This window comes from Meleagris gallopavo, chromosome 1, assembly GCF_000146605.3.
Source record: "Meleagris gallopavo isolate NT-WF06-2002-E0010 breed Aviagen turkey brand Nicholas breeding stock chromosome 1, Turkey_5.1, whole genome shotgun sequence".
Classification (NCBI taxonomy): Eukaryota; Metazoa; Chordata; class Aves; order Galliformes; family Phasianidae; genus Meleagris; species Meleagris gallopavo.
In genome coordinates, this window is record NC_015011.2 from 188,865,914 (window position 1) to 188,881,177 (window position 15,264).

The window sequence follows — 15,264 nt, forward strand, 5'->3', positions numbered from 1 at the left end:
AGGGAAGGGAAGGGAAGGGAAGGGAAGGGAAGGGAAGGGAAGGGAATATTTCACAAGGAGGCTAAGTACTTAAAGAGAGAACAGTAGATACCGTGTTGAGGATGCAATGAGAACGAATGAGTGCTTTTTGCACCATTCTCCATTCACATTTCTGTCACTCTGAAAAGACCATATTTATGTTGTGCCACTTCTTGTTACTATCCTTGTCATGACTGTGAAACATGTGAATGTAAATGCTGAGCTTGCAAAAATCCACCCTCCTGTTCTTTCTTCTCAGCTTTTGTAGGCTGACTTGCTCAGGGCTATTGTAATCACCCCTTCCCTACAGGCTGGTGAGGCTAATTGCCACTAGTGGGACAGGACAGCTATTAAAGTAAGAGAATACTGACAAAGGGTGCAAAAATTGAGTCATGATTCATTTTTTCGAACTTTTGACACACTGGAGTTCACATTCTAACATATCTGTCTCATATCAAGGCTATTACCAAATGCAGAAAGCAGTGTGCTGTGAATCTTTTCACCACCCAGGGATAAATAATAAGGAAAATGGAAAAATTCTGGACAACTTCCTTTTTATTTTTACAGTTATTCTGACGGGATGCTTCAGTATCCAAGAATCAAACACAATAGTATGCAAAAAGAAATACAGAGCCCTATTTCTTTCTTGTAATTGTCTATTCAGAACAAAGATACAGTGGGAGATACAGGTACTTGCTGATGCCCTGTTCTAATTTTTTAACATGTACCAATGAAATGGATATAGAGACATCAGAGTTGAGACTAAATTCATTGTTGCAAGTGATTAGTCCATAATTTATCTTTCATTCACGAATCTAAATGTGGCCTAAAAGAAGCTGCACATTGCCTGACAAGACTAGAGATGTGAACTTTTGCAGTGTCTTGAAACTCAACATTCATTCACCTATTTGATTAAATTAAAACAGGTTTTCCATTTTCAGTAGAAACCTGTGCATCCATTTTTTATTTTATTTTATTTTTTGGCTGCTGAGTGCTGTCTAGCTCAAAGCTGAATTGCCCAGTGCTTGGGTGAAGTAAGGCTGCATTAGCTGCCTTTTCTCTGAGACTGACATGGGAGAAAGGACTCAGACCCATATGTTCTGAGATGCAAATTCAACGGGCTGTGTAGATACACAGCGTAGTATATAGGTGCTGAAGTATGGGAGATAACTTCAGTAAAACTTATCAGTTAGTTAGCTGCCTGAACTGTTGAATACTGATAATTGGGTAGTCCCAGACAAATCTCTGAATATTGTGAAGTGCTACCAATGTAGCAGCCATAAGGAAACAGATCGCCTATAACAAAAGAAAAATCTACTGCCTAAATCTAAAATATTCAGGACAGCGGGCCACAGGAAGCTTACATTTCCTGCTAAAATTGAATGAGAGCATAGCTAGGAAGGAAAGAAGCAGTAGCCTACTTGCTGGGTATTTGGAGTGCTATTTTATTTTTTTTGCAGAAAAAAAAATCATCCAAAATTTATAAATGACACAAGGAAAAGTAAAAGCACAACACACATCTATTGTTCTCCAAGATTGTGTTGGTTGTCCTCCAGATCACAAAACACCAGGCTTTGATTCACAGCCTCCCATGGGTGTCTGAGCTCATATAGGAGATACCATCGCAGCCACATCCTGGTGTTTCCCATCTGTTTTCCATGTCCTAACACTCATCATTATGGCTGTTGTGAATCACATTGCAGGCAAATCTCTCTCCTCTTCCATGCTTAGGAAATTACCTGTGAGCTTTATTTACTGGAGGTGGATATCTGTATGATTAGTCATTCCTGTATTGAATAATCACATGCCTCATGTACTTTTAGTGGAGGTCCACGTAATGGAGTGACATTGTGGCTCTCAGGATGTAGCACTTATCTAAAGATGTGTCTAGTTATCAGCAACAACTTTGGTCAGTTTATGTGACTTCGGAGATTATTTGTGTTCTGTTACCTGTCTATTGGGAGCATGACCAGACTCCTGATTTTCCTCTGGCCACTGAACATACAAAACAGTATTATCTTTCTCTTTCGTGACTGACATTGAATTTCACTCCACGTCTATGAACCTTCCAGGTGCTTTTCCAAGAGCTGTACTATTTGTTTTTATCAGTGGTAAATAATATTGTATGGATTTCCAATAGAAAAACAGAAGTCTTCTGTAACACTGTAAGATTTCTTCTATGGCTCCACTTATCCCAAGAGCCATCTTTAAGGACTGCTTCTTTGTTTAAGTGTTTTGACGTATCTACTTATGTACTTTCTAATGTCCAGGTAGTTCATAAGTTTAAATGGATCCAACAAAAATAGGACAAAAAACTGCTTTTTCATCATACATTAATGGTTATAAAGAAACTAATTGAGGTACATGTTAAAAAGAGTGTGTGAGAACAAGATGAACAAAAAGAAATCATGCTTCATAAAACTAGCATCTGCGGGCAATTCTGAATCTGATCTGCAAAGCAGGACTTTGGACTCTAGCCCTTGAGAGTGCATTCAAGTTCATTAGCTGAACACGTCTAATTTTAATGATATATACCCTTCTGACACTAAATTTAAGTATATGCATATTTTTGTTTATTGAGAATGGATTTCTGAAGCAAGACCCAAGAAGATGACAAATGGCTACTATGATGGCTCTCAGCCTGGAAATCAAATGTTTATTTTAGTTTTGAGCATTTTGCAAGTGGTTACCAAATGGCTCTCTCTTTGACTGCAATCTGTATTTAATTCCTCAAAATTGTGACTAGGATCCCTTGCTATGTATTTCATTTATTTTTCATGGCAGCACTTTTGTGTTTAACTAAGCTGTTATGGACTCTTAGGTAAATATTTGCCTTGTAAGCTTTATGATCTTTGGATTATTGTCCTGAGAGGAGATATTTAGATACTTTTTAAAATATCTCTATTTATTTATCAAAATAATTTGATCATTTACAAATTCAAGTTATTTTTAGAAAGGATGTGAAGTTTATCATAGAGTATTTATAATTACTTTCATTTTTAAAGTATACTTACATATACTAGAGATGCTAAGGTATCTTACCTGGACTGCTGAGACCCGAACTGGACATCATAATAAAATTTTTGCTGATTTAATCACAGTCTCCCTTGCTATGCCTTGGCTGAAATACAAATTTCCCAGCGCAGAAACAGATGCATAATTTCACAGAATGTCTCACACTTTAAGCTACTTCCCATTTCAAACTGCTTTCATAGTTTTATAATGTCATAAACAAACTGAATGCTAATGACTTTGTTTTTAGTCATTCCAAATCTCAGAAGGAAAAAAAAAAAAAGGACAAAGCTGCTTTAGATGTCCACTGTATATAAAAAAATGCACTATATTTTATTTCGTTCTGACATTGCATGTTGCACTAGTATCCTTATTATCAGAATTTCAGCATTATGAAAATATGGAATTGAGAGTAGTGAGCATGTTGATGGGTCCTAAAACAGCTGAATAACTCATTTAATCATGACTTGAGATAACACTGTGTCAAATGCTGTACCATCCCATTAGATCCTGAAGCTGGGTCTCCAGAGATGGAAAAGTAATGCATATATTAGTCTATTCTGATTTATTTTGTCCTCAGTGAAATGACACCAAATGCTTTTCAGAAACTCATTTAGCAACTTGAAAAAAGCGAATTAAAAATATGTAAAAAATCTTAATTCTTAACTACGGCTAAGATATTTCTGGGGAGATGATAATTCTTCATTACATTTTTTCATAACCAAAGAAAAGTAACAACAGTTTTAGAAACTGGGAAGGAAGTTGATCAAAAGTCATCTAATCATACACAGCTGTGATTATTTCTCCCTCCTTGGATCATCTCATACCTGTCGTAGACTCGTTCTCACCTGACACCTTCTCCACATGGTCCTGCTCTGTGGACAGAGCTGTGAGAGTGGTGCAACTGTACTCAGGGAGAATGGTTCCTCTGTCTGATGAGAATGGTAGGGAATGTCATGGTGATTTCCACAGTATCCACAGTATCTCATGCATCTGCTTTTTCAAATGTTTTACAGTTTTCCTATTAACTTCTTTTCCTGTGAGCACAACGAGAAGAGTATGGGACTACGTGGGAGCTACAAAGGAAATGCTCTACAGATCTTCACCAAGTGATGCATCTGTTTTACCATACTTGATTTGGTCAGTTTTTTGCTTCCAACCTGAAAAGGTGTAGCCACTGATGCAGTAATGATGAAGCTAGATATGTGGAAATGAATTGAACCAAGAAGCGTAATTTTTTCTATGTAAAATTGTATTGCAATGCAGCTAAGAAGACTGCTGATGGTGCTTTCTAGACACAGAAAATATTTAATAAGAAAACACATACTATGATGTCATGTTTTGGACGTTGATATGCATTCTGTGCTCCTGCAAAGATTTGGAAAGCCAGATACAATGCAAGGTAGAGCTTCATTTTCCTTTCCTAACCAAGGAACTTACTTGGTGAACCCACAAATAGTCTCAAAGTCATGTAAAGAAGAAAAAAGAAAGATAGGGGGGCAATAAAAAAAGTAATACAAGTCCATAACTGAAGAACTGCCAGCAATTGACAACTGATGCATGAATGTAACAGACTGCAGATATTTCCCCCAAGTTTTATATCTCATTACAGCATTATTGATTTTTACAAGTTTTACAAGTTAATTTTAATCTTGAATGTCCCTCCTATTTAATGTATTTGTTTAGTCTTACTGTTATTTTCTGGATGAACTAGATAGGACTAGCCAACAATCTTGTGTATATTTTTTTCATGGCTTCTTTTATTTTTTCCCATTGAAAAGATAATTTCTTCTCTGATTAACCCACTAAAGATCTAACCTGTGCAATTAGCCTCAAGTTAATAATTGATAGGAGTAAACTGTCATTTGCTCTACAAGGAAAAAAAATCAAGCACTCTCCTGAGAAAAAGCAACTTCCCTATATTCATGCAAAAAGATCTCATTTAGTGCTAGTCTTTTTGTGTACAGTAAATTCAGTTTCTTTTCAGAATAGAAAGAGAAGATTGGCTTGCATCTCAACCTTATTTCATTCCCAAAAGGTCATTTTTTGTGCTGTTTTTATGTAGTGCTCCTGCTCTTTAGCAGGAGAAAAGGAGAAAATCCATCTAGGCAAAATTTGAGCTCTAATTTATGCTTTACATTATTAACATTGCACTGAAATGTAAATAAATAAAAACTGTATTAAAAAAATTGTCACATACCACTTTGTGCTTCTTGCTTCACTGGATGCATCCCACTCCTTTGACACATGGAGTAAGACTCATTCATTCAAATTTAGATGCCTCATCTGTAAATTGCATCACCTGAATCAGTCACCCTGGACTCCCTTTGCAATTCCAGAGAGATGGAGTCATTGCCAGGGCAATTCAATTCAGCCTAAGGCAGATGTCTACAATAGATCAGATGAATCACACTTCAAAACAGTTTGTTTCTCCCTGTTGACAAAATGGGCAGCAGAGAAGACAGGTAGATATTTGCAATGCCAAGTTAGGCTGATGTAAGGTCAGGAAGTTAAAGGTTCTAGGGTTCCTGTCCTATGTTTAGGGGCAGGGTTCCAATATCAGCGGGAAAAACACTTAATATCCATCTGAAAGCCCTGCTGGTGGAGGCTTCTATTATTTGTTTAGAATTTAAATTGGAATCTTTTGGTCAAGTTTTGCTTCTAACTTTATTTTTCTGAATCCATTTCTTGGTTGAGGTTTATGTGTTCTGTCATGCTACAGATATAGATAAATGAACATGTGTTGGTTTACAGGATTAAACTTTGTCTAAAATCAAGTCTAGAATCAAGCTTTTTAAGATATGTTCTGCACTTCATGCAATAGTGACATAATCTGTAAAACTCATAGATTCATGTGCTATATTCTTGCTTCCCATAGTTTTATTTCAAAGACTTCCATGGCACAAAAATACTGAGTTATTGTTCCTGTACTCATTTGTACATTGAAGTGCTAGGCAACCACACTTCAAGATCTAAATAGAACTTCAAGTTCTATTTACCAATCAGTTTAGATCTTTCTGTTGCTGGATATATATACATTCCTAGTAAAAAGGGCTTTGGTGAATGTTCTTTGTTTATGAAGTTCTGATCTACATTAAAAAAAGAAAAAGAAAAGTAAAAAAGTCATTCCTGGTTTGTGTAACTGCAAAATTATTGTGTCAGTAGAGATATTTGTTCATAGATTACTAGAGTGAAAAAATATTGCTGCTTTTTGTTTATGCATGATAAAAAGAAAACGACTTCTTTACCCAGAAGTATGTGTATATATTTTTTTTTCTGTCTGTTAGGCTGGTAATCCCCTAGACATATAGTCAGCAAGAAAATCATTTCAGTGATGTTCATTAATTTTCAGGAAGTTCTCTGAACTAAATTGATAACAACAGCATGTTATAGATGGAATACATTTTCCATAAACTTATTCATGTATTATTCTGAGATTCAAAATGGAAACTTTTTTCCCACCTATTATCAGATTCCACATTATCATAAGGTTGTAGAGGGCTTGTAATTATACTCTTCTACAAAGCAAATGAAATCTATAGCTTCATAAGTATGTCTTGTCTCATGATTTTGAGTCCATCTCTGGATCTCAGAGTGAGTTAGAGAGGCTGTCTATGCTATCCAACAACCTTCATAAACTCTTTGCTGCCATATCTAAGAAAAGCACAGCTCTTTGAGCATGGAGGTAATAAGTTTTATTAAATCAACTGATGTAACTGGAAAATCAAGACAGCATTTGCGCAAACAGTTTTTAAGGCTCTGTGTGCCTCACAGCATTTCTGCTTGGTTTTCCAACTACATTAGTTGGTCTAATAAAATTATTGCCTCTTCTTATGGATTTACCTTTTTCTCTTTAAATATCAGAGCTGAGACAGTCTGGGCTCTGTACCAGATGGTACAGAATGGAGATGTTCATACTGGTGAAACCACTGGCAGATGGATGAACTGTGCTCCTCTGGATAGCAAACTGTGGCCCCAGTAATCCAGCTCTCTCCTTTTCCCTTTAACACAGCAACTCCTTTTCTTATTGTCTGTGTCTGTTTTAATGGGATGGGTGTGCATATGTATGCCATATTTCCAAAGGGGAACACACATTTTTTACTGGAAAGAGATGAACACACAGCATCCTTTGAAGCTGAAGAGTCCCGTGACTTAGCTGGGGGTCTCTCTCAGCATTTTGTTCAGGCTGGAGAAGAGAAGGCTCCAGGGAGAATCACAGAATGGCCAGGGTTGGAAGGGACATCAAGGATCACAAATCTCCAACTCCCCTGCCACATGCAGGGCCACCAACCTCCACATTCAATACTAGACCAGGCTGCCCAAAGATGATCAGGGGACTGGAGCATCTCCCCTACGAAGACAGGCTGACGGAGCTGGGCTTGTTCAGCCTGGAGAAAAGAAGGCTGCGGGGTGACCTCATTGCAGCCTTTCAGTACCTAAAGCGAGCCTACAAACAAGAGAGGAATCAACTCTTTGAAAGGGTAGATAACTGCAGGACAAGGGGAAATGGTTTTAAGTTGAGGGAAATGCTTTACAGAGAGAACTGATAGCAGTCTTTCAGTATTTAATGGGGGGATAAGAAAGAAGGTGAAAGACTCATTAGTGGATGTGTTGTGATAGGACAAGGGGAAATTGTTTTAGACTTAAAGATTTGGATTAGTTATAAATAAAAAATACTTCTTTACAATAAGAGTGGTGAAGCACTGGAACAGGTTGCTCAGAGAGTTGGTGGATGTCCATCCCTAGTAGCATTCAAGGTCAGGCTGAACAGGGCTCTGAGCACCTGATGGAGCTGTAGGTGTCCCTGGTCACTGCAGGGAAGTTGTACTGGATGTCCTTTAATTGTCCTTTCCAACTCTAATGATTCTATGATTGTATGATTCTATGATATAGTGCCTATGGACCATGTGAGCAATACACCTCTGACTCAAAGGGTTTCTACCTTTTTTTTTTTTTAGGTAGTGCTCCAACTATTGTCATAACAATAGCAAATGAGGGAAAAAAAAAAAAATAAAAGAAATAATATATATATAAGAAAAAAGTGCAGTGGGTTTTGTTGCCAGACACAGAAGTCTCTGCTCAGTAAACCAGTGAAGGTAAAAATTAAACATATATTGAAGTTCCATGAACTCTATCGAGGTCTGTTACCAGTATTCTATTCTGTCCTTGGACCCTTTTCAGAATGAAAGATCACAGAATCATTGAATGGTTTGGGTTGGAAGGGACCTTAAGGATAATTTAGTTTCAATCTCCCTGTCACAGGCAGGGTTGACAGCTGCTGGATCAAGTACTAGACCATAGAATCATAGAATCACTCAGGTTGGAAAAGACCTTAAAGATCACTGAGTCCAACCATGACCTAACCACACTACCCTAACTATCAACCCTCTACTAAATCATGTCCCTGAGCACCACATCCAAATGGTTTTTAAACACATCCAGGGATGGTGACTCAACCACCTCCCTGGGGAGCCTATTCCAGTGCTCCAGTTTGTCAAAAAGGATCTACCACTCATAAACCCATGCTGACTGGGCCTGATCCCCTGGTTGACCTTTAATCAATCCGTGATGTCTCCCGAGATTATCTGTTCCCTGGCAACATGGTGAGACTGATAGGTCTGTAGTTACCAGGATCAATTTTCCAGCCCTTTTCAAAGGTGGGCATCACATTTGCCAGTCTCCATTCCACTGGGACATTTTCAGTTAGCCATGACTGCCAAAGGATGATGGAGAGTGGCTTGGAAACCACACCCGCCAACTCCCTCAGCACTCTAGGGTGAAATCCATCTGGCCCCATGGTCTTATGAGCATTCAGCTTTCAAAGCAGGTTCAAAACCATTTCATCATGGATTATGCTGGGCCTATTCTGTTCCCCATCCCTGTCTACCAGCACAAAGGGCTGTGTGCCTAGGGAGTAACAAGTCTTACTATTAAAGTCTGAGACAAAGAAGGCACTAAGTACCTCAGTTTTATCCTGATCCTTGATTACCATGTTGTCCTTGGCATCCAGCAAGGGATGGAGATTCTCCCTCCTCATACTGTAGATATATTTCACAGAATCACAGAATCACAGAATTGTAGGGGTTGGAAGGGACCTCTAGAGATCATCGAGACCAACCCCCCTGCCAAAGCAGGTTCCCTACACCAGGTCGCACAGGTAGGCGTCCAGGCGAGACTTTAATATCTCCAGAGAAGGAGACTCCACAACCTCCCTGGGCAGCCTGTTCCAGTGCTCCGTCACCCTCACCGTGAAGTTCTTACGCACATTCGTGCGAAACTTCCTATGCTGCAGCTTATGTCCGTTTCCCCTCGTCCTGTCTCCAAGTACCACTGAAAAGAGACTGGCCTCACCACTATGGCCGCCACACCTCAGATATTTATAAACCTGGATCAAGTCCCCTCTCAGTCGTCTTTTCTCAAGGCTAAACAGACCCAGTTCACTCAGCCTTTCTTCATAGGGGAGATGCTCCAGGCCCTTCACCATCTTTGTGGCCCTCCGCTGGACTCTTTCCAAGAGATCCCTGTCTTTTTGTACTGGGGAGCCCAGAACTGGACACAGTACTCCAGATGAGGCCTTACCAGGGCAGAGTAGAGGGGGAGGATCACCTCCCTCGACCTGCTGGACACGCTCTTCTTAATGCACCCCAGAATGCCATTGGCCTTTTTGGCCATGAGGGCACACTGCTGGCTCATGGTCAACCTGTCGTCCACCAGGACGCCCAGGTCCCTCTCTGCAGAGCTCCTCTCCAGCAGCTCATCCCCCAGCCTGTATTGGTGCATGCAATTATTCCTCCCTAGGTGTAAGACCCTACACTTGCTTTTGTTGAACCTCATCCGGTTTCTTACTGCCCAGCTCTCCAGCCTGTCCAGGTCTCGCTGAATGGCAGCACAGCCTTCAGGCATGTCAGCCAATCCTCCCAACTTCGTATCATCAGCAAACTTGCTGATTTATAGATATATTTATAGATATATTTACTGTTGTCCTTTACCTTAGTGTTCAAGCTCAGTTCTAGCTGGGCTTTGGCTTTGGCTTTTCTAATTTTCTCCCTGCACAGCTTCACTACATACCTGTAATCATCATAAGAGGCTTGCCTATTCTTCCAGAGACCACAAACTTTCCTTTTGTTCTTGAGTTCCAGCCACAGCCTCTTGCCTGTCAGCTCATCCCCCTGTGACTTCGGGATGGTCAGCTCCTCCACCTTTAAAATAATTTCCTTGAAGTATTCCCAGCCTTTCTGGGCTCCCATGCCCTCCAAAACTACATACCAAGAGACGCTCTCAACCATGGTCCTAAAGAGGCTAAAGTCTGCCTTCCAGAAGTCCAAGGTAGCAGTTCTGCTGATTTCCCTCTATGGTTCAACAAGGATCAAGAAATCTAGCATCTCCTGATTACTATGCCCCAGATGGCCTTCAACCTTTACATTCACCTCAAAACCCTCTCTGCTAACAAACAGCAGGTCCAGGATTTTGCTTCCCCACGTTGGCTCCTACATCAGCTATGTCAGAAAGTTATCTCGCACACACTATAGGAACCTCTGGGTTTGTTCACTATCTGCTGTAATACTAGTCCAGGAAATGTCTGGGAAGTTGAAGTTCCCCTTGAGGTCTCACCCACCTGTCTGTAAAGTATCTTGTCCACCTCTTTGTTCTGGTTGGGTGGCCTGTAGCAGACTCCCATGATAGTGTCAGTCTTATTGGACTTTGCTTTTATTCTGACCCATAAGCTCTCAACTCTATAATCATCATCATTAATTTCCATACATTCACATTCGTTCTTAACATTGAGGGCTACATCACCACCTTTCCTTCCTCATCTATCTCTTTTGAAAAGTCGGTAGCCATCAATCACAGCACTCCAGCCGTGTGAGTCATTCCATCATGTTACCATGATGGTGACTATATCATAGCTTTCCGACCGCACAACAGCCTCCAGCTTCTCAAGTTTATTACCCATGCTGTGTGCATTACTGTAAAAACACCTGAGTTGGGCTTCCTTTTGAGTGGGAGAAGCTCTAATACCCTCTTGACTATACTCAGGTATTTCTGTAGCACCAACCTCACACCAACCCCTGTGTTCTTCCTACAAAAAGGTCAGTCATCCTCCTCCTTCACCAAGACACAAGACTGTGGGATCTTACTAGCTGTCCCTCTTCCAAAAGCACTGTCATGTTACATACAGTCTCTGTTCTAGTGAGCCCAGTTACATCCCCTCCCCTCTTCGTACCTAGTTAAAAGCTCTATCAATGAACCTTCCCAACTCCCATCATAAGACCCTTTTCCAGCAGTGGTATAAGCTACTCCTATTGTTTGCCAGCAGGCCTGGCCTTGTGTAAGTTGAGCAGAGATCAAAAAACCCAAACCACTTTTGGACACACCAGGCTTGCAGCCAGTTATTAATCCATTGGTCCAAATCATTACATCAGATTGTCCAAGGTCCTGTCCAACCTACCCTTAAGCACCTCCAGGGACAGGGCATCCACAGTCTCTCTGGGCAACCTGTTCCAGTACCTCACCACTCTTCCAGTCAGAAATTTCCACCTGACATCTAGTCTAAATTTCCCTTCTTTTGGTTTAAAACCATTCTCCCTTTTGCTATCTACCAGTGTAAAAAATTGATTACCCTCATGTTTATAAACTCCCTTTAAATACTGGAAAACCACAACAAGGTCTCCCCACAGCCTTCTCTTTTCCAGGCTAAACAAGCTTATTTCCTCTAGCCCGTCTTCATAGGAGAGGTACTCCAGCCCTTGGAACATCCTTGTGGACCTCTTCTGGACCCTCTACAAAAGTTTTACATCACTTCTATGTTGGAGACTACAGATCTGGATGCAGTAATCTAGCTGGGGCCTCAAGAGGGAATAGGAGAGGGGAAAATCACCTCTCTCACCCTGCTGGCCACCCCTCTTCTGATGGAACTTAGGGAACCATTGGCCTTCTAGGCTGCAAGTGCACACTGCTGGCTCATGTTAAGTTTTTCATCTACCAGGACCACTATGTCCTTCTCAGCAGGGCTACTCTCAAGGAGTTCTCCCAGTCTGTTTATGTACCTGGAATTATCTCTTCCCAAGTGCATAAACTTGGAAGACAAAACTTTTTCAACAAAACTTTGTTTTGATGAACCTCATTAGGTTCACAAGGGCTCACCTTTCGAGTTTATCAGGGTCCATCTGGATGGTATTCCTTCCTTCTTCTGTATCAACTGCACCACTCAGCTTCTTGTCACCAGCAAACTTGATGAGGGTGTGCTCAATCCTATTATCTTTGTTATTGATGGTGATGTTAAAGAGTACCAGTCCCAAGACAAACGCCTGGGGGACACAACTTATTACTGGACTCCACCTGGACATAGAGCCCTAGATCACAACACTCTTGCTGTGACCTTCCAACCAATTCCTTATGCACCAAACGAGCCCCCCTCTCAAATCCCTATCTCTCCAATTTAAAGATGTTGTTGGGGACTATGTCAAAGGTCTTGCAGAAGTCCAGGTAGATTATATCCATCGCCTTCCCAGAAAGATCTTAATGACAAAGTAAACAGAGGAGTAAACAGAGAAGCAGCAGCTGGTCTTTGAACTAAATGTACCCCAGGTGATCTTGCCATCACATCCTGGAAGAATGGGCAGAATAATATGTTTGTGCAGTAACCTCATCTTCAAGGATCTCTAATTACACAGAACTTCTTTAATTACCACAGAAACCTTCTGTCTTTCTTTGTGTTGTTTAGCTCCACAGTAGTGTTTTTACTAATTTGAGGAATAGGGAGTGTAGACATGGCTCTGAGCCCAAAACCAACATGCAAACATATGATCAATAGGAAGCTGCTCTTGTTGCTTCTGGCTTAATTAGCAGCATTGTTAGCCATTCATTAGACTGAATATTGGAGGGCCATATCTTGTTCCAATGGTGCATTAACAAGCAACTCTTTCCCCTACAAAGAAGGAAGGAAAGAAAGAGGGAAAGAAGAAAGGGAAGAACAGAGGGAGCTTCTTTTGTTGAAACTGCATTGTGTGAATTATTGTCTTATTTTGGTGTGTGATTACTGGGGGACAGAAAAAAAACACGACAGTCTCAAATAAGACAGGCTCACATAAGTGCTTCCGTGGAAATTACCTTTGTTAAAATTGTTCTCTGTGCATTCTGACCTTTGCTAAGAGCAGAAGCTGCAGTTTATATATTTGGCTAAATTTAGATCAAGGTGTTTTTCTCAAATGAGCTCTCTTGAATTTCGAGCAAGGCAATAATATTTATTGGAGGATTTTTTGCAATTTCCTACTTACATGTAAAAAGAATGTTCATCCTGTGTCTCTCTTAGCTCTGTCATTTTACTTCCTCGTAAAAATTTTCAAGGGGCATAAAACTCCTAACTTTTGTTCCATACCCGCAGGACACTTTTAAAGAACTCGATGTACAATTTCTCATGTCTAGACATTACTTACGTCAAGTTTAATTCCTTGCAAAGTGTCAGTGAGATCTGCCAGACTGATTGTTCTGGAAGAGAGAATCTTCCTCTTAAGTCCAGAACATTAGATATTGGAAAAGGGAGCATGATTTTCTCCACATTTTTTCAAGACATGATCTCAATATGAGCCATTTAGGATACAAGGAAAGAATTACCTCTCTACCACCATATGAGCTCAGGCACAACTCTGTGTTACTGTGACTGTTTCTGCTTTGTTTTACCCAATTCCTATCTGAGTGCACTAATAATACATACACAGAATTGTCCCTATTCAACAGTGCAGATGTGACATTACTTTTCAGCTCTTGTTAACATGAGAACAATATTGTAATCGTTCCTAGTGTTGATTCCTACTACTTACTGATTTTGCAATGGATTGCAGCATACAGCGAGAAATAGTAATTAAAATGCAGAGCCTTTCTTTGCATATAAGCCCAAGCAGAAATCAGCCTCAAGACAAATTGTTTTCCAGCTTGGTGAAATCCCTTGGGCCATCCAGGCATCACAAATGGAATCCCAGCACCCGCTCACTTCTCTGCTATTCTGTTGAATTCATCTGTTCTGGGTTGTCACACAGTTAAATTTTAGTGCAATAGGCACCTGGCATCTCTGACTAATCTTTGGCATAAAATGGGAGAAATTGGGTACGGACTTCAATGCTTAATGGGTCTGAGAAACCTAACTTCCCAGAGCTTGGCAGCAGCAAAAAAAGGCATTGTTTTACAAAGATTTTGAGTTAAATATAAGTATAAAACCACTTATTAAACCTTAGTAAGACATTTTTATATCTGTTTGATGAAAGAAGCTAAAATAAAAAATTTGGTGTGTCTAAGGACGTTACGAGAACATAATTTCATTATTGATAAACTTCGTGATGTTTTATGCTTTGTATTTTCAGACTATATTTAAATTTAGCCCTCTGCTATTTGCAACATTTCTTCTGTCTCTTCTGTTTCTCATCTAATGGAATCAAAGTCCCTTGCCAGATTTCTGACTCACTGAAAAGCCTTTCACACATGCTGCCATGTAGTTGAGAACCTGCATTGTGTAACTTTGAGAGACTGCATTGTGTTAAGATGCTCTGTTTATTAGATGGTTTTGTAGAAGTTTGTATCTAATCATCTGGATGACTTGTTGACACTATAAATTTATGATGAAATTTGAAGTTTACTGTAGCCAATTACTTTGCCATGCCAACAGTACAGGCTATTTTTCTTTATCGAGTTTCCCTAAAATTTGGGTATTTCTGTCCAACAAAATCAGGGGAGCTGAAATACGTGTATTATTTAAAATGGAAATTAACACAGTTACTGGTTTCACAGCATGACCAAGATGTGATTCAGTCATACTAGCATTTTATGTTGCTTATCTAATCGATTGTGCTTTCACTCTGTGGATTCTGGGCTGCAAATCTCCAGCCTAATTCTCTAGAAATTTTCCTAGTAGTCAGTGCAAAGGAAAGGGATTTAACTCTGAAGTATCTTTCCAGTCTTTTGCCACTAGCTGTTTAAGTCTGGATTAATTACATAGTCTTCAGTCTTAATAAACATCTAACCATCTTTCAGATTACTTCTTTTAGTTCCCAACATAAAGCATGCTTCACTTGAATCAGGGGAGTGTTAGTACTCACTAAACCACGGTGTATTGTTTGCATATTATTTACAAAAATGTATTTCATTAAGTTTTCATGGCACTTTGTTTGATGTATTTCAAATAATAGCACACATGAATTCAAGAAATCTTTATTTTATTTATATATCTACATAAAAACTATT

At 39.8% G+C, this 15,264-nt stretch overlaps 1 protein-coding gene across 1 annotated transcript; it reads right to left on the minus strand.

Moving 5' to 3' along the window:
• Nucleotides 1-8,393: 8,393 nt before the first annotated feature.
• Nucleotides 8,394-14,533, minus strand: LOC116216278. The gene is given in 6 exon segments (XM_031552301.1): nt 8,394-8,490; nt 9,239-9,654; nt 9,657-9,681; nt 10,646-10,691; nt 12,175-12,338; nt 14,489-14,533. Coding segments are annotated over 6 exon segments (765 nt in total). The 3' UTR covers nt 8,394-8,421.
• Between the last annotated feature and the right edge of the window lie 731 nt (nt 14,534-15,264).